This window comes from Denticeps clupeoides, chromosome 8 (genome assembly GCF_900700375.1).
Source record: "Denticeps clupeoides chromosome 8, fDenClu1.1, whole genome shotgun sequence".
Lineage (NCBI taxonomy): Eukaryota > Metazoa > Chordata > Actinopteri > Clupeiformes > Denticipitidae > Denticeps > Denticeps clupeoides.
The window spans coordinates 7,590,035-7,615,320 of record NC_041714.1 but is presented as its reverse complement, the minus strand read 5'-3'; the positions used below and the strand labels follow the sequence as shown (position 1 = coordinate 7,615,320).

The 25,286-nt window shown below is 41.6% G+C and overlaps 1 protein-coding gene across 3 annotated transcripts in view; it reads left to right on the top strand.

The window, feature by feature from the left end:
- LOC114795404 (Kv channel-interacting protein 2) overlaps nt 1-25,286 on the top strand; it is a 107,958-nt gene that overhangs the window by 51,133 nt on the left and 31,539 nt on the right. Inside the window, exon 1 of one of the 3 annotated variants that reach the window (XM_028988625.1) lies at nt 1,609-1,965. The exons of the other annotated variants lie outside the window; for them this stretch is intronic. Coding sequence (XP_028844458.1) covers nt 1,878-1,965 — 88 coding nt within the window. The 5' untranslated portion in view covers nt 1,609-1,877. Of the gene's footprint in view, nt 1-1,608; nt 1,966-25,286 lie in introns of those variants that run through there. 3 annotated transcript variants of the gene reach the window in all.

The following is a 25,286-nucleotide window of genomic DNA, read 5'->3' as shown; positions in this document are numbered from 1 at the left end:
CATATCATGAATGAATCTTTCTCACAGACATTTTAGGTCCATGCCCCAAGCAAACAGAACATGCAGGTATGATATTAGCAATTTAGTTCAAGAATTCTGTAAAGTTCTTGCTAACTAGTAAATATGACCTTCATGGGCACTTCCCATGCTGTGCCTTATATATCTTCACATAAATACCCCCCCTGAAGTCTGTTGCCAACAATTGACAGGCTTGCAGCTTAAGTCATTACCTGACCTCAAAGACAGTAGAGGTTTGACCTTCATAATACAAAGTCTGATTGACTGGGTTAGAACAATAAAATCTGTTGACACTGCAAAGCATGCTTTAATGAGATTATGAATGCAGGCTTGAGGAAAGGTCAGCTGCTGCTGGTGAAATGAAGCTTTTAACCAGTCTCAGCTCAAGGTGATGGTTTTTGTCCTGAAGGTGATAAATGTTGTGTGAAAACGCTCGTCTGCAGGGCAAAATCCATGCAGACGTCTTCAGTGGTGCCAAAAACTGAAACTGTGAACCAGACCTTGAAGAAAAACATAGATACAGTATGCATGAAAACATACCAGTGTGAACAACTTCACCAAATTCTGTGCCACAGAGCTGCCTATTCAGATGTAGTGTGTATGTGTGTCTGTGGAAGGGGGTAGAGATGTATCTAACACCATATAGGATATCGAAGGACATTCATATAATCCTGTGACATTTGTTTTGCTTTCGATCAGTATGGGTAGACCGAGGCACTTTTGCGACACCTCTGATTGGCTAGCGGAAAATCCATGGAGTCTGTGGTTGCCGGGCAACCGTAATCACCTCTAAATCAGAGCATCCAGGCAGGCTTCTGACTGGAGAGAGTAAGAGAGTAAGAGGGAGAGACAGGAAGGGAAAAGCAGAGGCAACAGTGGAGGGGGCAGAGCATGGATATTTGATGTGTGGAGGGGAAAAATAAGCGAGGAAAGAATTGTGTGATTCGGGGGTCAGGGTTTATTCAGCTGAGAAGAGGCAAACTGGGCTGAAAGAAATGTTTGTGATTCCTGATTGACATGAGAGAAGACGAGACCGGAGACCTTGCAGACTTTCTCTCCATGTGTTTTTCTGTCTGGATGAAAAGTTGCTGCTATTTCATTGCTTATTCGACTTGTATCGGTTTAAAAAGAAGAAGACACAAAGGAGAAGAAAGTTTTTTTTTTTACTATTATTATCAGATGCGTCAGAAACCTTCATCGTGATTCGCGATTCTGCAGCACTTCTGACTCAACCCCGGTGAACGGAGGGTTCAGATAGGGTTCCGCGCCTCTCCTGCCCTCCCCCTCGCAGACCGTATCGGAGCACGGCGAGATGCTGCCCAATGCCCTCTGCCTCTGCTCCCTGGAGTAGAGTCTGGTGTGCTTGAGGAAATGCTTAGCGGCTAATTGCTGTATTAACTACTAGCTGTGTTTTCCCTCTGGTGCTTTATTTAGCCTACAGCTGGTGCACACACACACACACACACACACACACACACAAACCTCCAGAGACAGTATTATTTGGAAGCAGCAGGAGGAGGAAAGAAGGACTGGATGAAGAGAAAGCCCCCCTGTTTACACTGTGTGAGTAGTAGTAGCAGATGTGCATTTCTCCATCACATGCCCCACTGACTGGCGACGGAGTCGGTCGAGAGCTGAGGGGGGAGGGAAGGAGGAGGCAGGTCCACGCCGCTGACTGACAGAGAGACCCTACAGGTGGGGCAGAGGAAGGTCTAGGAGCATCGCTACTGGAGAGAGAAAGAGAGCGAACGAGAGAGAGAGAGAGAGAGAGAGGGGGGCAAAAAAGACAAGAGAGGCGAGCAGAGCAAACAGCAGCTGTCCCACCGTCTCCCGGTCAACCCGCTCCGTCCTCAGTCAATATGAGCCAGTGCAGGAAGAGGTGCAAAAGGCAACTAACCAAGGTGGCCCGATACTTCTACAGATTCCTCACCGGCACGCTGACGCAAGGTAGGACCCCTGTGGCTTTGTCGGTATTCGGGGCTTGTTGTTGACCCGTGGCTCTGATGTAACGTGTCTTCAGTGATCTGCTGTAGGGGAATGAGTCCAGGTCAGGATACCTGTTCTCCTCCTGCCTGCTTCCTGCCTCCGGGGACACTTCACACATCTTCATACCTTAGTAGTTTATTAGTGACTGCGGCTGCCACCGTGGTGGAAGCTTGGTAAATTACATCTCTGCTCGCTTTGGCAGGTTCATACCAACCACTGTACATGTGTGCACCACATGGGTGTGCGAGGCAGTGCGGGTTCTCAGAATACAACAAATAATTCAGAACTCAGAAGCAAGGCAGGACGTTCTGTTTTCTGATGCATTTTATCCAAATTGACTTTTTTCCTCTGAAGAACACCCAGTCTCCAAACACAGCATAGTATCTGTCACATCTTATTTAGCACATATCAGTTTCACGTCGCAGCTCTGATAATTGTGTAAGTTCTGGACTTCTGAACACAAATTATTTTATAATGGAATTAAAAGGATCATTGCTGAACAATAGGGACTGTTAAAGGTGAATTCCTCAAATTCCAATAATTGAGGATTTTCTCCAATTAACGAGGAAGGATGTTTTGACCACATTTTTAAATTTATCAAGATTGTGTTCGTGGGGAAATTACTGATTAAGTAATGACTGCCACATTTGAAATAAAATAATTAAAAAAAAACACTGATCTTTGCCCATTTTACCAAAAGGAAAGGTGGAAATGACCTTGATAAACTGTACATTTGGCACAATGCAGTCAAAGCAAAAGTGGGGAATTACAACAGCTGCTATCAGAACCCCTGTCAAATTTGCCTGAAATCTTCTTATTATGGAAAAAGAAGAGTGCTGTTACAATCCAGACATGGGTGTATACAGAGCATTTTAAGTTTATTCTTCCTCTGGTTGCCATGGATACGGGCTCCTGCATTTCCCTGTTGTTAGGAGGCGTTGTGGTCCTGGCCTTTGGAGAATAGGAACTTGCTGGGCTGTACAAAAGAGTGATTTCATTAAGGCCATTGAGTCGTGATTTTTTTGCGTGCTATTTCGTTCTTTGCTGGATTTCACTGACACTTTTCTTGCCCAACTTGCCCTTCACCTGTTGACATTGCTCTCATTTTACAAAAAGCTCATGTGGTCCGGCACTGTAATGATCTTGAAGTTTGTGAATATTTACGTTTCCAGCACAAGGTTGATTAACAGTCATGCTGCTGCTTTAATGGGTTCCCTGAGCAACCCTTCTGGAGTTTCCACCACGTTAATGCGTAATGTTTCTGCCATAAGACCTTCTGGTTTTTATTTCATGGTTGTAGCAAGTTTGAATTACTTTACATTTTTTGTGTGATTAGACAGGATAGACTCTTGATCTTATAATCATTAAAATTGTTGTCATGCTTAACAGACAGGCTTTTGTTTATGACTTGCTCATGAAGATTGCCAAGAGAGCCTCCATACTCTAAAAACCCAAACTGGAGAAATTGTTTTAAATGATGGAAGGTTGGATCAGCTTTTTTCCTTTCTTAATGAACATGGGTCTTCAGTGTAGGTGTTCATGCTTAAACAGGCCTTGACGAAAGTTTGATTTCACAAACCCAGACCCTGGTCATTGTAGTGCTAAAAGTAATTTGACTGGCAGCAAAAGACATTGCATGCATCCATGGTGGCGTGTGATGAGGGTGAGACCATGGTTCCCTCCCCCACCTCCATTTGCACACAGAACCTGCTGTCATACGTCATACGGCATGACATCATCTAGATCCAGAGATGCTTAATTCACACATATGTCAGGTGATGTAGTCTGCGGTTAATACTGGTCATGGTTATCTGAACTGGAATGGTTTAGAATCAGCCATGTAATTTATCTTCATTTGGTTTGAGTTTAAATTAAGTTTCAGTATCAGTGGAATACAGATTTGCTGCAAGTTTAATTGTGACCTCAAAAATGAGGCAAGGTACCCTTGACTGGATCGTATCTGTAGATCTGAGGTCAGAGACACTATAAAGTCACTTCCCTCCCACATTCCCATAGGACAGATGGGAATAAATATCCTCAGTGGTGATCTGCTTTGTCAATAAAAACAATAATTAAGGGCAGAGTTCCTCTCTGAGAAGCCTGCAGAGGTAACGCAGAGCCCTGGTGTGTCTTCGTGTCTGCTCCGCCTGTGATTAGCAGAGATGATGTACACACCGCTGGGGTCTGGTTAATAAATTCACCACAGAGCCATGCTTCCCTCTTGGCATGGACTGTAATTAGCATTCATTTAATTTCCTCCCTCTGTTGAACATTCCTGTGGGTGCAGAAATGGCTCTTGGGGTATTATTGAGTGCTGTTTTGTATTATTGGGCTGTCTAGGTCTGCTTGCACCACATAGTACATCTGAGGAGACCTGGTGGATCAGCTGATATGACTGAGAAGGGTTTATGGTTTTCCAGTTTAATGTAAAGACTGACATTGAGACTGATTTTGTCATAGGGGGAGGGCGCAAGGCACAAGTGCTCAACCTCCCATGAAGATTTATTGACTATAAAGCTGAAAGACTCACGGTGGCGACAATGACTGTGGACTGATATAGATTGGGTGGAATAAGGGAGGATGTGAAAGAACGAAATGTGCAAGATGAGCATATTAAATGTAGGGCTGTGTGGTATAAACTGTATGTGATATAAATTTGGCCAGCATAGAGAGATTTTGAGAGATTATCTGCTCCTCGCGAAAAAGTCACATCACCAGTGCAGCACATTAGTATTGGGCGAGGGCACAGAGTGCATGGCAGGTTTTCCATTGATCTTTAAAAAGTCCTAAATTTGAGTTTAAATGTTTAAAAATACTGCACACTCAATAAATAAAATTAAACAAGCTTTCAATCTGTCAGTAATCCACCAGCCACTGCGTGCTGTGCACTTCTGGGTTTACTAGGTCAATTTGTATACAAAAATAGTTCCAAAGCCTGATCATGAGACAATTAAGCTATACGGATGATCTTGTGACAATTGACATATTACTGGACAGCTATTAATGATACAATCATGAAAGCTTTGTAAGGAAGAAAGAAAGAAAAGTAGAATAAAAAAGTACATAAATCAATGTATTAAAAAGTAAAACACTAAAAGTAAATCAGATATAAGCAAAGGCGGAGTTCTAGAAGCTTTGAAAACTTCAACATTTTCAACCCACTCACTCATGCATATACATATTTAGACCTTTTTACGATGCGTTTTGTGTCTGTCTACTTGCTTAGCCAGACTTGTTTGTCTCCATCATAATATATCCCTTCTGTTCAGTCCCATTAATGTCATATGGGTAAGTGCAGCAGCAGAGGTTAGTACTCTGGGAACGATGTGCACACGATGAACTGAATCTAATTTTCTAAGGCAAAGAGCTTTTTCTCCCACATCATTAGAAGTTAGATGCTACTGAATAGTAAATGATACATATTAGCACATGAAAGGCCTTGATGTGCAGTCAAAATGTAAACTGTAGCCTACAGAACCACATAACAGGGACTCTACCCAACTATAAAACCCTGGTTCGTTTTGTTCACAGACCTGCTGCCAGAACAGACTTTGTTCAAATGCTTTGTTTTTGGATGTATCTTTTAATTAAAAAGTAGAATTAAGTCACATAAATAACAGTAGGGGACCAGCGTCATATTCCTTCAAAACCTGCTATCACAGCTAAGCTTATTTGCATTAAGCCATGGAGGGCCCAAGAATGTTTGGGTAGCAGCATGTCACCAGGCTACAAGTCCAGTCAGCTTGTTCACTAATGAGGCGGCTGATGAGCCTTTGACCGGTCAGGCGACGAAAGCTGATACGCAGCTACAAGAGATGCCGTAGCGCCTCCAAGGTCTGTATGGAACACATGGTAACCATAAGAAAGTCACTTTCATTGCCGGATGCAGACCGCAAACAATTTGTTATCCTGGTGACATGGTGCCAAATAAAATAGAGTACCCTGCATGTTGGACAGCAGGGACCCATTGCACATTAATGCCTAATTAATGGCAGGTGATTACAAAGCCCATATGGTGCATGCATGATGTTTTTTTTTTACTTGTGGTGGCATCCATGACTAGTACCTTTTCTATGTTTGATTTTACACACATTCTGACATCATTTTAGAGGAAATCAGAACATTTTAACCAGCACTTAAACAACAGAATGTAACTCCAATTCAATCACTCTTCTGTGCAGTCAAACTGTCCACTTAAGAAGCAACACTGATTGACAATCAATTTCACATGCTGTTGTGCAAATGGAATAGACAACAGTGAAAATTATAGGCAATTAGCAAGACCTCCCCAATTAAGGCGTGGTTCTGCAGGTGGTGACCACGGACCACTTCTCAGTTCCTATGCCTTCTGGCTGATGTTTTAGTCACTTTTGAATGCTGCCGGTGCTTTCACTCTAGTGGTATCATGAGACAGAGTCTACAACCCACACAAGTGGCTCAGGTAGTGCAGCTCATCCAGGATGGCAAATCAATGCAAGCTGTGGCAAGAAGGTTTGCTGTGTCTGTCAGCATAGTGTCCAGAGCATGGAGGTGATATCAGGAGACAGGCCAGTACATCAGGAGACTTTTGGTGGGGGTTGTGCTTACAGCTCAACACCATGCAGCAGGTTTCTCATTTGCCAGAGGACACCAAGATTGGCAAATTGGCACCCTGTGCTCTTCACAGATGAAAGCAGGTTCACACTGAGCACATGTGACAGGTGTGACAGAGTCTGGAGAACGCCATTGCAACATCCTCCAACATGGTTTGGCAGTGGGTCAGTAATGGTGTGGGGTGGCATTTCTTTGGGGGGCCACACAGCCCTCCATGTGTCGCCAGAGGTAGCCTGATTGCCATTAGGTACCGAGATTAGATCCTCAGACCCCTTTTGAGACCATATTCTGGTGTGGTTTTTACTGGGTTTCTCCTAATGCAAGACAATGCCACCTTATGAGGAGCATGTTCAGGCGTTGTAGGGAGGTCATACAGGCACGTGGAGGCCACACAATACTGAGCCTAATTTTAACTTGTTTTAAGGACATTACCTCATTCCATTTTAATTTTGAGTGTGACTCAAATCCAGACCTCCATGGGTTGATAAATTTGATATCCATTGATCATTTTTGTGTGATCATTTTTGTTGTCAGCACATACAACTATGTATAGAACAAAATATTTAATATGAATATTTAATTCATTCAGATGTAGGATGTCCTAATTTTGTGTTCCCTTTATTTTTTGAGCAGGACATTTATTTATAAGGATTAGACTACACAGCAAAGACAACAATCTTCCACCACTGACACCGCACTTTTCTCAACCTCTGGAGAAAACATTATAGTTTAATAACCATTCATTTCTGGATTTGAACTTGTCAATCCAGCAGTGTTTGTCCTTCTTTGTTCCTCCATGATTTAAATTAAATGTGAACATTAGGAAAAAATGAATAAAACATGGCACAGCATGATCGGCACAGAGCGGCGCAAAGTTGAGGGGGGGTCCACAGTGGACGGATGCATCGAAACAGCACGCAGGGAAATGAATCTCGCTGTGGGAGTTTTGTGTTTCGATGTGGCAAATCAGTCAATCATTTTTTAAAAGAAAACAATTTTTATGTGCTTCCGTCGCTTTTGATAGGATGATGTGTAAAGTCAGTCTTTTAATAGGCAATCTCAGCGCTCAGCAGGAGCGCAGGGCTATTCAGACAACGCCTGAGCCTGCAGCTTTGTTATCTCGCTCCCCTGCTTTGGTCCCAGCTCAGCAGGGACTGGATAGGACTGCAGGGATGAACAGGTGGAGGTTGGAATGCTTGGACTGGCAGGTTGACAGGAGGAAGAGGAGCATTGATTCACGGCTATAAACTTAAATTTTCATTTAAAGTCCAAGAATCAGCACAATGGACTGTTCATCTGTATCGTTCAGTTACAACATTTTAGTAAGGCAGTAATTACATGGAGACAATGAATAGGTGTCAGGAGACCTTAAGAGTTTAACAAACTAGCACATGTCATGGGGTGTACAAATAAAATTGTAATTAAAGTAGATCATCCTGTCTACGTTTGACCTCATTTGTTCTTACTGTTATTATACGTTATGTGTGGGTTTAAATAAGAACACACCACCAATGCACCTTGTGGAAGAGGGTACTGTATCGTGTGTATTTTTTGCATTCCTTAGGGACACATTAATCTGGACTTGATCACATATTTGAGGATGCATAACGCACCTCGAGGCGTTGTCGTCAGTGTGACACTATTTTTGTGTTCTGCTTTGATATCACCTACAGTCCAAAAAGAGACACCGCGCTGGCGTTATTTCATCACCAAGAACGTGCAGGGATCCTGTTTCTTTAAAAGACAGCTTTACCGCAGCAGGCGCAGGGATGTGAAGATTCACAGATTGCCTGGAGATCTTTGCTAATTAAGCCTCCAAAAAAAAAACTCCCCCTCTCTCATTTAACACCTCCAAATTTTCACCTCACACTCCTCAGTACCAGAACACTTCATAAATTCTCAAATATATAATTATTTTTATATGGGTGACGACACAGCAGCAGCTGCTTAGCAGAGCTCGGGTTATTTGTGGAAATCACTAAAAAGCAGCAGTGTCTAATAAAAGATCAGTGACAAATGGATGAGAAATATTTTGAAAGTCACTCAGGATGGTGGTTAGGTTTAGCAAAAGTGTACATAGCTGTATAGTCTACTACTGGGAGTGCTGTAATGTCTGAGTGGCGGCCAGACAGTAATCACTTACCGAAGTGGAGTGGCCAGGGTGTAGGTGGATCAGCACTTAATGCCAAGACTAAACCTCAGCTACTAAGCTCAAGAGCCCCTAGCGCTCAAGTGAAGTGACATTCCTTGATAGGATGGCCCCCAAGTCTTTGGGCACACTGTTTCCCTAAGAATGGGGTTTGTTTTTACGTAAAGATTCACATATGAAACAAAATCATTCGGCTGCTTCCGTTGGGGGTCACCACAGTTGATCAACTTAAAATTGTAATATTCATCAAATTGGTAAAAAAAAAACAATAATAACATATGGGAAGTCTTAATTAGGATTAAGACGAGGACAATACAGTTATGTTCATGTTGTTGATTATGTAACATACAGTTCTTATCATGGACATGGATTGACTGCCATAGAAATGCCATCTCTTCTTATCAGAGAGCCTGTAATCTTTTAAATGAACAAGCTCTCGAGCTTGTTGTTTCACAATGACATCAGACCTAGTTGGCCCTATGTAGATTTTTTTAGCCATGACAGTGTGACTCTTCAGCATCTGTGTCCCAGATAAACAAAACACAGCCTCTGCTCTTGTTTCGGACAGAAGTGACTTGTTTCCCAGCAGTCCATCTGTAACCTGTGCAGTTTTTTTAAACATTCATTTGTTTTCCCATCTGTGTAACAAGGCGGCCAAGAATGCTGCGAAAAACCTTAAAGGTCTCCTATTATGAGAATTTCACTTTTTTATCATTAATACGAGTTCCCCTGGCCTGCCTATGGACCTGCAGTGGCTAGAAATGGTGATATGTAAAGAGTGCTTTGGCCATTCTGTTCCCCGTTCATAGAGTGGGGAGCTCAGACGGTTGGATCTGGAATTAGATTACCTCCCCTTTCTCATGCTTTGTCCAACTATTTGTGGAAAACAGGAACTGTTGATGATGTCATTTCCATGAATGCCCCCTCACTTCTATAGGCCACTCTTCTCCTCGTCCTGCCTTTCTCCTCCTCATTATCATTTAAAGCTACAGACACCGAAACGGCACGTCCTGGGGAAATCTCATTGTGGGACTGGATCAAAGTGGCTGTAATTCTGCACCAAGGCTGAATTTCAGAAAGAGACTCCAGATACAATATTAGGGGACACTAAGACTGATAGAAGTTTGCCTTTTAAGTTTGTCTGAAAGAACATCTCAGGGCTCAGCTGACAGGTTGGGAAACTTCAGAAGGTCTGTTCTCCAACCGCTGTCAGACTCTATAACAAAGACCTCACAGTTGACCTCACACACACAGACAAACAAACACACACTTCAAATACATCTCGGTAATTACCAACTGTAGAGGTGTACCCATTGTACATGTAGATATATCTACATTTGTAGATATATACATATACATATTTATTTTTTGCATATTTATTTTTGCTTCTATTTACCTCTGTTTTGCTGCTATTACCTTGACATTGCCTATTGCCGTGACATATACAATTTCCCACTTTTGGGACTAATAAATGTTGATCTTATCTTATCTTGCAAGATGAATCTTTTAGAATGAGGGCCATGTCCTCGCAGCCCTACTGTTTGAGGAGATAATGAGCTAACGTGAGGCTAGAAAGATCCAGGGTTGCAGGTCTCTCTCTGAAAAGTGTCCTTGGCCGTTGCCTCCCTCTATACTCCCACTTAGCGGAGAGGTGTAAAACATTACCTTCATCCATCATACAGACTCACACCTTCCTCACATTCTAAAAATAAACTCCTATTAGCAGCTGTCTAGCTGAGGTGGGGAGGGGAAACAGAAGCAAGAATAAGTCAGGCCTGTGTTGGTTTGGGGAGTGGAGTCACATTGATGATCACTTAGTAGAGGGGCTGGAACTCAGTATGAGCATGATGACTGATGGCGGGGCTTCTGGAGCAATGGCGGTGCTTATCCGTCAAAAAGTGAAAAAGTGATATAGATCGCATGTCATTTTTGTCATTAAATTATAAACATTTTCATACTGTTACATGAGACCCTGTCATGCATGGTGTATTGTTTCTACAGATTAATTGTAGTTCTGTTAAGCTTCCCTGTCAAGTAAAAAATTCTAATAAAAATTCACTTTTTAAAAGCTAATTCAAAAATTTTATCACAAATTGCATCGAACCTAATATAAATATTCAAGCAAGCAGCCAAGTAACACTTACACAACCTTCTCCCTAGCACAGAAATGTCAAAATGTGTTCGACAAAAGACAGAGCAATATACATGTAAGGTCAAGACAAGACAAAAAAATTCACCAGCGCAGTGGGTGTGGCCTGTACATAATAATCTATGCTACTACACAAGAAGTGTAACGTTTGATTGCATTGTGTATTGTTGAGGTTTTGCTGTTTTGCAGTGTACTCAGCTGTCATTTTCTCCCCCACTGTGACAATCCGGGAGATGGACAGCGATTATTCAGTTTACTCCTTCCATTTTTATTTGCTTTCCTCCTCATTTCTCTCCTCCTTTAAATGACCACATCCTCAGAAATTTAATTTGAGGCTCCACCACAGAGTGCGACAGACGGTTCCTCTGAAATGCACAAAGCGTTGGATGAAGGAAGTATAATTTTCCATTTTTGAGGGTGGCTCCAGCTGGTCTACACAGTGGGAGACGGGGGCTCGGGTCCTGGTACAGTAGCTGTTCTGTGCCCATGGTGCTGAAATTAATGTGAAAATGTGGAAGAGTGACACAGCCTGTTGCTCAGTTACTTACTGTAGGTGTGTGACGCTAACAGACACACACACACACATGCACAGCATACAAACAGACTTTTAAATTTCATGTCCCGCACCTAACATTTCCCCTCAACCTGGCCGCTGGCGCTTGTGCCAGATGTGTTTAAAAATATATCCCCATTACTGTTTCTGGGAGCAATTACAACCCGAACCGGCACTTTGGGCTGAAGGAGCACCGAGGGCCACGCATTTCACGCACAGTTTCTTCCCCGATGCAGACAAACGGGCAGAGGGATGGAGACAGACATAGATGGCCGTTGGTGGGGATGGAGGGATTGATTTTTCACTTGGTGGCGGCCGAACAGACAAGCTGCCATGCTGCTGCTATATACAGATAACGATGCGCCATTGATTTCTCTCGAGATTGATGAATCACACAGGCTCCTTAACCGAATGACTTTCTTCTGTGTCTGCAGAAGATACCTAGGGCAGCGATTATGAATTTTCCATTTAAATATTATAATGGGTCACTCACTGTCTTCAAGGGAAAGTCTTAATAGTAGCTTGATAAATATTTAATTTTGGCGGCAAGCTTCTTTTTTTTAACCCCTTTCTTTTTCATGAAGCACTAACTACCTCTGCAGTGTGGTATATATACTGTGACAAGCTGATGAGGTAAGTGAATAAATCTTGTCTAACTATAGCTATTAAATGCCTGAAACCATCTCGTACTTTGTCAGGCTCTAACATGACTCTCTGCACTACGCTGTCTCATTCATTTGTATTTTTTTTATGTAGACATGGACCTGGACCAGGTATCTAGCACCAAGGTGTTGGCTGTAGATTCTTTTGATCCCATATATCTAACACATACCATGAACAATCGGTTTGAAATCCATGGGATTGAAATACATGGGTGTACACATACATGGAATTTGAATAGTCCAGAACGAGGAAGTATGGCATTTGATATCCGCCAGAGAACAAAAAGTTGTTGGTAGTGAAGTTAGTTCCTCCTTTCCAGTCTTTTCTCATTCGTATCTGTTTATTTCTCCAACTGCCTAAGACATGTAACATTTAGTAATTACATAAGCAGTTTTAGCATCATAAACATAGGGCCCTGGGGGCTTACATTACCCATGCAAACTGAGGTCTGCAGTCGACATTTTCCCCAAGAAATCAGGTACAGGATTCTGTGTAATTTTTTTTTTATCCCTGTGGCTACCCGCAAAGCACTTGAGCATCTGCCAAGCTTCAAATGTTTAAATTTCAGCAATGTAAAGCTGACCTTCACACACACATACACATACACACACACACACACACACACCCACACATACATAAAATGCACAACAGCTGTGCACCCAGGGGAGACTCTGGTCAAAACTACTAAAAGTCTTCCCCATTACCCTCGGGAGAGGCCTGTCACTTCCAATTAGTCAGTCGAGTGTGAAGAGGACACGCCACGAAAACGGTGACCTCGAAAAGCTCTCCAGGTGACCTCTGCCGCGAGTGGGCGGAGTGAGTCACTCAGTCACTGTTATATGTCTGTGTCTCGACACTGTGTCCACTGACAGCACGGTTGTCGTGATTTCTGCTTGGCTTTTCACACTAATCAATTCCGAACAAAGATGGCGTCTGAAGAACTCGCAGTCTGTTTGGTGGAGTATCTCTGCTCCGCCATTGTTTTGAATGTGTCAGTTTTCCGGGAGATGAAGACTTGTCTGCCGCCATGTGCAGTTTTTTGTGTGCGCAGTTGACAGCACGCTGTCATTTCTCCGGTCCGGTTTCAGCCCGCTGTGGCGTAGTCACGGTACATCTGATTCTCCCCAAACGTGCACTTCTGTAGTTATCTGTGCGACATGCAGGGGGAGGATTTGTTGTGATGTTTTGTGTCATGTTCATGGACAAACAGTGTCCTAGTCCCGTCATGCTTTGCTTTCTCAAGCTTACTTTCTGGCTTGAACTTTTGTTGATATTCTGATTAGACGTTGGATGAAGTGCGAAGAGAAAGATTGGGGTCACCATCACTCTCAGCAGACCTGCAGCTCCTGAGAAAGACCAGGCCCATCGATCAGAGCTGTTGGAACGCACACTGGGCAGCACGCTGTGGCCGAGCAACCTCCTCCCGTCCCTCATCTCTCTCCAGAGGGTGACACTGACAGATCTGTCATGCAGCAGACAGTTGTCATGCTCATCTTCTAAGTGAGGTCTCTCAGGGCTTAATCCCATTTAATGTTTCCACTCCTGAAAAGCATTGCAGCATTGCATCCATTTTTTTTTTGCTTAAATAATAACAGTGACCAACAATGGCTCAACTGTAGAAATAACTGCAGGACGTATATGTACCATGTGCATGCAGACCTCCAAGTGGAGATCGAGGTCACTCAAGGTTGTAGATATATACATATTTTATAACGCAATCCAAGGTGAGCGCACCCGGGGCAACACATTGTATTAGTGTGTCATTTCTTGTGTCCTTGACCATGTAGGAATTTGATGTGTATACATTATTGAAAGGAAACAGTGTAACCAGAGAAACAGAGACGGCACTTGAAATAGGCATGAGACCATGCTAGAGGAGAACAGACAGATTTCTAGGCTACTTCAGGTCATGATGTGCATGCAAAGGAAGTGACAAAGAATTCTGTAAGACAAGGGATTCAAGGGCACATTTGGACCGTACATAACAGGACAGAGGACAAAAACAATCAAAAGCTCTAAAGACAATGAGGTGGTATGTATCTCATTATCATCAACATACATATCATTAATTCTGCCCAAACCAACAGCATACACCCGCCCTAGTCCTGGAGGATGCTGATCCTGCACAATTTTGGGTTCACCCTCTTTGAATCAGGTGAGGTGGAACATGATTTAAGCCCTGCCGGGTAGGTGACCCCTGGCATACGCTAACATCACACCATGTCTTTTGCCTTACATTATGGGATGTGATTACTTTGTATTAAAAAAAAGTTTCTGGGTAAATTGTGATTGACAATTTAGCCAAATATCAGTATGCATGCATGTACTTTAGCACCTTTCTTAAATAGGTCATTACACATATTTATTCCAAATTCGTGTCTGCCCAAAATAACCTTGAGAAATAAGGTCTGTACCACTTGTCATGTGACTGTTTCCTGCACAAAACAGTGGACACTGCAATGATATTTTGATGGACATATGAAGCAGATCTGTCCTTTTGGTCTTTTTCTCATATTAGAAATACAATTCATGTAGAGGCCATCAGACTGTCATTGCTTTTGTATGGGAAGAAGAACGTCTCTCACTGTTCGTTTCTGACAAGCGTCCCTTTTGTAACATGACATCATCATTATGTCAGATGGACAACGTTATGGTTATTTTTAACAGTGCAGATAGCTGGCTGGCAGGCGCTCCTTTGATTTCTGATATCTGCGAGCAGCACAATGGTGCGGTCTCAGTGTCCCCCACTCATAACCTGATTCTGGGGAGGCTATTTTTAGCTGCCCGACACTTGGAATCGGCTGCTTGGTTGATAAGATCCCTGTGGGAGCACTGATGCTGGAGAGGTAATTCTAGCGGCTTTCCGTGGCCGTCACCGGTTGTGGCAGTTTGTCTTTTGCTATCGATTGTGTCGACAGGCCTGACGAACAGCTACATCGGGCAGGCTGGATATCTCGCTTCTGCAGTAAACACCTTAAATCATTAAAAGTCATTTGTCTCTTAATGATAAAAGCGCAGGATTACCTGTTCTGTCGCCTAAATAAAAGCTGTCAAGTGAATTCGGAGGCACCGATAAGATGTCCCTTTAATCTCATTTTAGGCTTGTGACAATATGGGACTTGACAAGGAAACAAATGTGAGGGAATTCTGGAGCAAGAGAGAGAGCAGTTTCCTGAACTGAGGAATGCAAACAAGAGAGGAGAGGGAAGCTTTTCACTAGAAATGAATGGAAGTCGTTTTGTGTAAGACGAGCTGAAGGTGAAGGCTCTAAAGTCAGATTTAGATACTGCTGTGCTGTGATGTGTTTTACTGCTAATTAAACCTTGTGGAGGTTCTGTCCAGAGGACAGGCGATGCAACATTACTGAAACTACACCATGTTCACAATGTTTGCTTTGTTCAGACACACACACACACACACACACACATATATATACAGTACAGGCCAAAAGTTTGGACACACCTTCTCATTCAATGTGTTTTCTTTATTTTCATGACCATTTACATTGGTAGATTCTCACTGAAGGCACACATGTGGAGTTATGTACTTAACAAAAAAAGGTGAAATGACTTAAAACGTGTTTTATATTCTAGTTTCTTCAAAATAGCCGCCCTTTGCTCAGATTACTGCTTTGCACACTCTTGGCATTCTCTCGATGAGCTTCAAGAGGTCGTCACCTGAAATGCTTTTCCAACAGTCTTGAAGGAGTTCCCAGAGGTGTTTAGCACTTGTTGGCCCCTTTGCCTTCACTCTGCGGTCCAGCTCACCCCAAACCATCTGGATTGGGTTCAGGACCAGTGACTGTGGAGGCCAGGTCTCCACTTTTTGTTAAGTCCATAACTCCACATTTGTTCATTCATAGTTTTGATGCCTTCAATGAGAATCTACCAATGTAAATGGACATGAAAATAAAGAAAACACATTAAATGAGAAGGTGTGTCCAAACTGTTGGCCTGTTCTGAAAAAGGTCACGATTTTTGCAATTTAATTTATAAATGTTAAACGTTTAACATTTTTATTTCAACTATGAGCAGCATTAGTTCATACACATATACTGACCAAAAAATATGGCACAAACAACAAATGCAATTGCCTAAACCAATGGACATGGACTGTACTTAAAATCTCATACAATCATGGTCAATTAGGGAAGTGATGGCAAGTAATGAGAGAAGACCAATTCATTAGCACAAGAGTGACAGGCACTACTAGTGTGTAACGATGCATCATCCCGCTGCTTGAGGAGAACTCAGATGGTGCTGGGGAAGGGTAAACAACACAAATGATGGCCATTTTATAGCCAGCATGCCGCAAACCCCCACACTGAATTCTAAACAACTCAAAGCCGTGGTCAAACACATGCTGGCTGTCATGGTGACTATTAGAGTCTCAGCCAATTACACAGATCGTATCCACACTGGTGACTCGAATACACCGTTGCATAAATCTTTCAAGCAGTGGAACAAATTTACAATTTAATGTGTAAACAATTCATTCAGTTTGACCAATAAAAGAGAACAAAATACTCAATGTTAATTCCAATTATCCTTATTATTTTCAGGATTTTAATCATGGTAATGATAACTAATACACTGAACCAACTATTTTGTTTTCTTTAAAGTGTGTGTGTGTTTGTGTGTGTGTGTGTGTGTGTGTGTGTGTGTGTGTGTGTGTGTGTGTGTGTGTGTGTGTGTGTCTGTATGCGTTGGTGGGGATAAGCTACATGTAACTCCACCCAGTCATTTACAGTTACTGCACAGCCACGTGGCCAGGCTCACTTATACGGTGCCCATGGTAACGAGTCTGTCTGGTGTGTGGAGCTGAATGGCTCTCAGTCTCTCTCTCCCATCTCATCCCTCGTTCGCTGGGTTTGCTCTGTTCCCTGATGTCCGCTGCTGTTATGATGACAGAAAAGCAGTATGACCTTTTACGGTCCAATCCCGAATCTCTCCACATGAGAGGAAAGGCCGTGACCTCACCATGGTCTAATGACCCCTGACACTCTCTTTTCTTTTCTGCATCTCGCTCTGGAGAGATGTGTGTGAGCAGCTACACCATATGGAGAAGAGACATGGACTAATGGACGTAGGTGTGATCATAGTGTGTGTACATTTTTCCAGATAGATAAAGAGAGAAGCTTTGCTCATTACCAGTGTGGTAATGTAATAAGCTCAATATAGTTATTTTTTAGATGATGCTATGCACCTTTCTTTGAAATGAATGCCAGAGACAGCAGGACTAAATCAGCTTTACAGCTGGGAGACAGAAAACAGACAGAAAAATGTATTTAATCCAGTTAAGATACTTAAAATCAGAACAGGGAAACCAATACAACTGGGTCATCACAAACAGAAAAACATCAAGAAATTAAGGAAAACTTATTGATTCATATATGGTCATAATCAGGGACCATGGAAGCAAGGCCTTCAAGTCTATAGTCTAAAGGAAACCAGGTAATGAAGAACCTAGACACCAAGCAGGCATGAAACAGGCACCAGAGACTGCCTGTAAGATACGCTGTTGTACTGTACTGCAAAATGCGATGATAATGTCAGACATTGAACCAGAATGCAATACAATCTTATTAAATAAGTTTGTATCTATATCATGATGTGCCAATTGCAACCTTTTTTGCTTCTGCATAATGGTCCTCTGCTGTCACAGTAAATAAGGGCCTCAGTTTTTGTCAGTGTGAGCTGTACAAATGCTGTTTAGCAGGTCTATAACCAATTTTACCTACCTGAACACACTGCTAGCATCTCAAAAAGACCACCATTTCTTATCTCAGACAGTAGAGTAGTTTAATAGCATTTTAAAGTTAAGTAGATGGGCTTCTCTAAAGCTTTAAAAGTACCCAGTTCAATTGAATTACAGGATCAGTTTAATTACAGGATTAAGCGTTGCCCTCCGACACCATGCTAGTTGCTGCATGTATTGAAGTGGGGTCTGAACTTGTGCCTCCTTGGGTTAATTATTTGAGTCTGTTGACCACCAAGCACTTCCACTTCATAACCCTGCAACCAAGCTTTTACAACATTCAGCTAATTGAGAAACAGGGACATTTTAATCTGCAGCATTACAAGGCTGCTTAATTTCATAATGGAGTGTGAGTAGTGAACAAGAGTATCACTCGCTTAATCTCCATGGGCCATGGCTAATTAAATGTGCAGGCAGAACTTTGCTCAGCATTGTTCGGTATGCATCTTCACACATCAGGTCTTCCTCTCCCCTTGAGACATGTGAATGGGGTTAATCTGACTGCTCTCCATTCCTCCCCAAGAGAGTCCACTAATGTTATAGTCAAGTAATAATTTACTCTAAACGGGTTTATCTCTAAAAACTGACAATACACACTCCATGATGGAGAGGACTCAGGTAATCAAGCTTTATTTTCATTTTTGAATTCACTGATTGCTGCTCTTGCACATAGACATGGGATTGTAATCAGCCGGACTCATTTTCTGCTCATACTGAAAGCCGGCAGAGGGACCACACAGACTTAGGTCGTGTTATTGACTTCATCCAAGAACAATTACAAGAGACATTTCACAGGAGACAGTACTTCTCAAAGGGACCCAATTATATTTGGCACATTGATTCATATGACAAGTCAAAACCTTTTGGTGTGTGTATTAATAGGTCTATCGATGGCTTCTTATGAAAAATCATTTGTCTGGACTCTTACAAAACGAGCAGTGACCTGAGAGTTATTGGGGTCTATTTTACAGAAGCTTTAAAAATATTAAATAACTAAACTTGTGCCCACAGACTGTGATACAGGAACTTGTGCTCACATGATTTGTTTTTTGGCCATTCACGGCTCTGTAGTAGTGATCTAGTTGCTTGAAAAAAATATATATCTCCCATGAACAAACAACTGTACTTTGTGTGCATATGCATAGGAGTTTTTCCTCATAGTTTGATGACAAATAAAGCAGAGCTAGTCATTGATCTTGTAGTTATCTTACTTTTCATGGTGCTTTCTCTCCAGATGCCTGGTGAATGTAGATGGTATCCCAACTGTGCCCCCCACCCTCTGTGAGATGCTCAGCTCAACCTGCCGTCTCTCCTCTCTGTGGCAAGCAGTGGGTGCACCTCGCATTTGGTTGCATTTGAATTTAGTCGCATAATAAATAATGATACTGTTCTGTGAGAATGCACCGTTTTCTATTTTTTTTCTCCCGTCCTATTGAGACAGTTATGTCCGAGATCCCGACAAGACCGAGACCAAAAGGAGTCAAGACCAAGACGAGACTGAGACCACAAAAAAATGGTCTCAACAACATTGGAGTCCACAGCACTTTTAATTCGTTTCTGTAATGACGCACAATCTGAGTGAATACGTCAGTGTTTCTATTTTTTCTCCCTCCACTGTAATTGTCTGCAAAGTTAAGTAGTAAGTTCCATTCAAACAGGTGATATTGTACCAAAATTGTACCAATCAGCTTCAGAGAGTCCAAGTGCAACTCACTGTGTGCAGTCATCTTCTTTCACTATTTTTTATTCACAGTTACGTATTAGCGCTTTATCACTAATTATCTAAAATACTCATGTTTGTGGTGTGATGTTCACGCATATGTCTTCTTTTTACAGCAAGGTCTAATATTCAGCATTCGTGGTCACATTTGTGGTTGAAATGTTGAAAGGTGATGTGTAACATTTGCCATTAATTCATGTTCTGAAACCAGGAGTGAAAGAAATGTGTGTGCATGGTGAGTGCTGCACTGTCCCCTAGTGTAAACCATTGGGAACCACAGGTTTGTTTTCGTGTGAGAAGCTGGGGCACTGTAACCTTGCAGCACTGTTTGTGGAAACCAGGGACTAACCAAATTAACAATGAAAAGATGGATGACAGCACCAAGATGTTCTGCATTTTAAGAACAACTAAATGGATGAAGTGAGCTTACTGTTCTGGACTAGGGAAGGAAGGGGAACAAGGGAACAGTACACATAACAAATACATTTTTATATTTCCTTTGGCTTTGTTATGGCAACATCACAGCATTTTCGTGCCATTAAGATATCTTTTGTTTCAAACATTTTGTACTTTTGTTCTGAATAACCAGGTCTCTCACACGATATGTTTATAGTACAATTACATTTTGTATCTGGAATCATACATTATACCAACAACATCTATTTCTTATATAGCCCAAAATCACATACAGTATGTTTCAGTGGGCTTTGACAGGCCCTGCAGGTGACACCCCCCACACTTTGACCCTTTGTGCACTCAAGGAAAAAATTATACCATAAAATAAAATAAACTAGATTAAATAAATAATTAGAGCATCATGTGATGTACAAAACTGGCACACAGTAAAGAATGGCTACAGGGGAGAAACTGGAGACAGAAAGAAGTAAAGAAGGTCAAACATAATGTGATTACTCAGCCTTGGGAGCTATTGTTTTAAAAGTCGCATAAGGACATTCACTTAAGGAAGATGAAGGTGTGAATCAATTGTGTTGGGAAGAAAAGTCATAGTAGCTATTGTATCTCAAAGTGAATCTGAAATGCATTAGTCAGCTAGGGAGGGCAGTGTTCCTTCATTCAGATCTAGGACAAAGTCTTTTGTCTGAAATGCATGACAATGTTTCTGTGTTTTTTAAGTGGAATGATACACTCGAAATTCCTATTATCGGAATGATAAGTGTCCTGCAGGAAGAAAGAGAGCAGCAGCACATTAAAGAATGACAGAAAGAAAGGGAATTCCAGGAATTCCCCTTATTGAAGTGAAAGTGAAAGTGAAGTGATTGTCACTTGTGATACACAGCAGCACAGCACACAGTGAAATTTGTCCTCTGCATTTAACCCATCACCCTGTGTGAGCAGTGGGCAGCCATGACAGGCGCCCAGGGAGCAGTGTGTGGGGACGGTGCTTTGCTCAGTGGCACCTCAGTGGACCCTGGGTGGATCGGGAATCGAACCGGCAACCTTCTGATTACGGGCCACTTCCTTAACCGCTAGGCCACCACTGCCCCACTTGCTCCCACTTTGATGTTCCATTTCTCTGGGAAGCTCAGCATGTCTGCTGGATGTTTGGACTTCATGAGGTGTACTGCAATAGTGGGAATCATTTAACAGTACCCATTAGTTTTCATATAAATAATGTGAAGGCGCCTCGTTCATTCACCATAGGTGGAACATACAGACTTCCTGTCTGGTAATTATAAAAATGTATTTGCCAAAGGCATCCAGTGCAATCAGAAGTTCTGCACTTCACATCCTCTGCAGCATTTTGATTACATGGAATTATATAATAATTATAATAATAATACTACAGGGAAAAGGGGAGACACAGATTGTGGATTGGATGCCTGCAGTGTTGAATGGTGGTTTTGGACAGCAGACCTCATCAAATGATGACAAAAGTTCATTGTGATCTAGAGGGTCTGACAGAAGTTTTAAAAAAATCCTGGAGCTCAGCTTTTGTAGTTGTTTGTATGCTATAGTGTTTTTTAATCTGTGGCCCTGTATAGCTCTATATGAAAGTGAAGTTATTGTCATTTTGAAACACTGCAGCACAGCACACAGTGCACACAACGAAATGTGTCCTCTGTATTTAACCGTCACCCTTAGTGAGCAGTGGGCAGCCATGACAGGTGCCCGGGGAGCAGTGTGTGGGGACGGTGCTTTGCTCAGTGGCACCTCAGTGGCACCTTGGCAGATCGGGATTCAACCTTCTGATTACAGGGCCATTTCCTTATCCGCTATGCCACCACTGCCCATATATAATAACATATGATAATGAGGAGTTAAAATTTATGACAAACATTTTTGAGTGCATAATTATTCACAAGTCCCCATCTCTTATAGAAAGAGAGAGATCAAGACTCTGGGGCAGGTGTTGTATTGCTGGTATTAATGGGAATTTACGATTGACAGCTTCTTTCCCCTGCACTTGCTTTTTGTGAAGTGTAGATGCTGGTCTTCTTAGGTGGAAACTTTTACTGTTGTGAACAAGTGACTTGAGGGACATTACTAATGGATGAGCTCTCTGTTCTCTCTGCTTTTATCTTTTGGACTCAACTCACCCTACTCTGTACCTAGCATTCTATTTTATTCTTATTTTCATTCTAAATTCCAAATCAAAGGATATTCAGAACATGTATTTCAAAGTCAAAGTAAACTTTATGGTCATCATATACAGTCCAGAGTACAGAAAGAGGAGTTACGAGGCTCCAGTTACAGGTAAAAACAAGAAACATATAGGACATAGAGTAGGCATGAATGAATGTTTTTTCACTTTTTCACTTTATACTTTGACTCCACTCATTTGCAAACCTACACCCTACTTGTTACACATATTTTATGTTTTATGTTAAAGACATAAAAGTGTAATATTTGGTTATGTTTGCAATATTTGCATATTGGTTCTTTGTATACTTGCAATATTTGCAAAACTGTGGTCTGTAGCAGTCACCAAAGCATTTCACTGCATATCATACCATGTATGACTATGTATGTGACAAATAAAATTTGAATTTGAGAGAGATATATATATATATATATATATCCACATGTCTATAGCCTAGGGCAACTGAAACATATATATAGCCGTGTATAACTTAACGTAAATGGGAGTGTCAGTGGGCATATAACCCATAATGTAAGCATCTCAAGAGTGGAACTGCAGCTGAGAGGAAAACCCCTCCACATTTTGCTTGGAGCTGTATGGACAATACACCATTGAACAGAACACACCTGTTCTAAGACCACAGGGCATATTTACCATCAGTGCTGTGTTGTGTGATATCACACAGTGTGACGAATGTACACCAAACAGGTGTACAAAAAATAGTTTAAAAATAACACATTGTGTGGCATGTCGTCTTTTCCATTTGACTGTTGTAGATAAAGCTTCATCACATTTTGTCAAGCTCAAACTGGAAAACTGTCAGCCTGTGGGTGGAGTGCATATTCTTAAAATGCATAAGATAATTTACTAACTACTAATACTAGAAATAGTCGTATAAAGTTGCTAAACATAACAGTCTAAACATTCAGGCTTGTATGATGGCTTCTGAACCGATGGATATGTTGGCTGCACGGGAAAGCCCAGGAGGATTTTATCTTATCGCTGTCTTTGCTTTCCTGCCCTTGTACTTATGGCTTTTTGGAAAGAGTAAGTACATTTTACCTTATGTCGGTGCTAAATCATATCTCATCTGGCTGCTTTAGTTTGATTCAAAGAAAGTTTATAATGACTGAGCCAAATATTTATTTTAGATTAGTATGAAACATTGGCTACTTATAATGCGTAATAATATTATGTATTAAATCAACTTTTATTATTTATCTATTTTGTGTAAAGTAACTAAATTAGGTTTAGGTTAGGTGTTTTATCTAATACGAGTAGCTGAGTTACAGACATAAACAAGTTCCTCAATCATCGAAAATATTTTAAAAAATATTCAAAAGAGTTTTGAGAGAACTATCGTCTATATATTTCTATATGCATTAAATCTCACTATGACACAATCAGCAGAAGATTTTTCTTATTTAAGAATTCAAGTAATGATGCCCTTGTAATGAAGTAAAAATTATATTTTTGTTATCATTTTATCTAGCTGAAGTCACTTCATGTCTATATTGTGTAACGAAGCTCATCCCCGAGAGCAGGTGTATGTGTGTCTCGGTTGTGAGTAGTGGCACATGTCAGTGTGACTGTCTTGTCTGGGTGTTGCTGCAGCCGTGTAATTCCCTGTGAATTCCTGTCATGTGGCCACAGGGAGGTGCCGGTGCGATCTCCATCATGAGTCAAGGCCTGAGTCGGGATGACTCACGGTCACATTTACTACTTGGTGTTACCAGATGTGGTGTCTTGAATTTACAGATGTGATCGTGTTTTATCCAAGTGTGTGTTCCCGCCTCCAGGAATCCTCAAGCAACCTAAATTTTGCATAATTTTTTTTTTTATTCTTGTATCCCACCTGTGCCTGGGTCCTCCTATCAGAAATGCTGTTTCAGACACACTGTGTCACTGTCTCCTCGCTTAATAGATCCTGTAACAGGATCCTGTAACAGGATCTTTAATATCTGTTCTTTCCTCAAGCCGAATTTCTACTGTCTAAGCCTACAGAGCCAACAGGTCGATGTAGTAAACACTGTAATCCTTTTCATGTGGACTGATTTAGGTCTGTATTTAATAAAGCTTTATAGAGCTACTTCAAGACTACATTCCCAGCTGTCTGTCCCTGATGCGGATCAGCAACGTCCTCACAAACAGAGAGTACGGGCAAACACACTTCAGAATCACTGACCAGAAGAAGTGCTCCTCGGGGCAGAAGATACAGCCATGACTGAACTGCAACTGAGCTGCTGCAATCATGTTACTGGGCTATTAGAGAGCTACTATTTCACCACTGCTGGATCATAAATTCCTGGAAAGCACATTCTCCCAGGACCTCAAATTGCAGCTAGCGTTACCACAAGTAGTTAAAAAGGCCAGCAAAGGACTCTAAGACATTTAATATACAAGCCAATTAGCTGGCTAAACATTGGTCTCCAAAAGTATTATTTCAGTCTATAGAATAAAATAAATAAATGAATAAAATAGAAAAGACAACAGAAAAACATTATAATCTTGAATTGATCTGAAGTAATTGCCTCAGTCCCAAGTCTTGAAGATGACTTTTGGCTACTAGTCATTGTTGTTTACATTTACATCTTACATTTACAGCATTTATCAGACACTCTTATCCAGAGAGACTTACATGGGTGCTTTAAAATGTCCATCATAGAAGTGAGTATTGTGAGTATTTGTGAGTACTGTAGTTGTCTCGTTACTGGCAGTTTGTTTCTGGAAAGAACTGTTGAATGTCTGGTGGTGACAGGCTGGCCCGTCCTTTGATTGTCTGAGTGGCAGAATAAGGCAACTGTCATGTCTGAAAATGACAAATTAGTCACAATAGCCACCCCAGTGGCTTTTGTCATTATACTTTTTGCAGAATTATGACTAGAGCATTACTTCAACAGTGTGAATAAATTGTGCCTTACACACTTTAAATCACACTTTCCAGTTAATGAGTGTGCTCTCCACTCAGGCCAGGATGTAATGTATTGTTATATATGGCCCACAGTGAATTAAATCGCCACAAAATGCTTCTGCTATTTTCTTCCTTTTCTCCTCATCCATAAACTGCATTTGGTGCTCTCAGTAAGCCCAAGAACT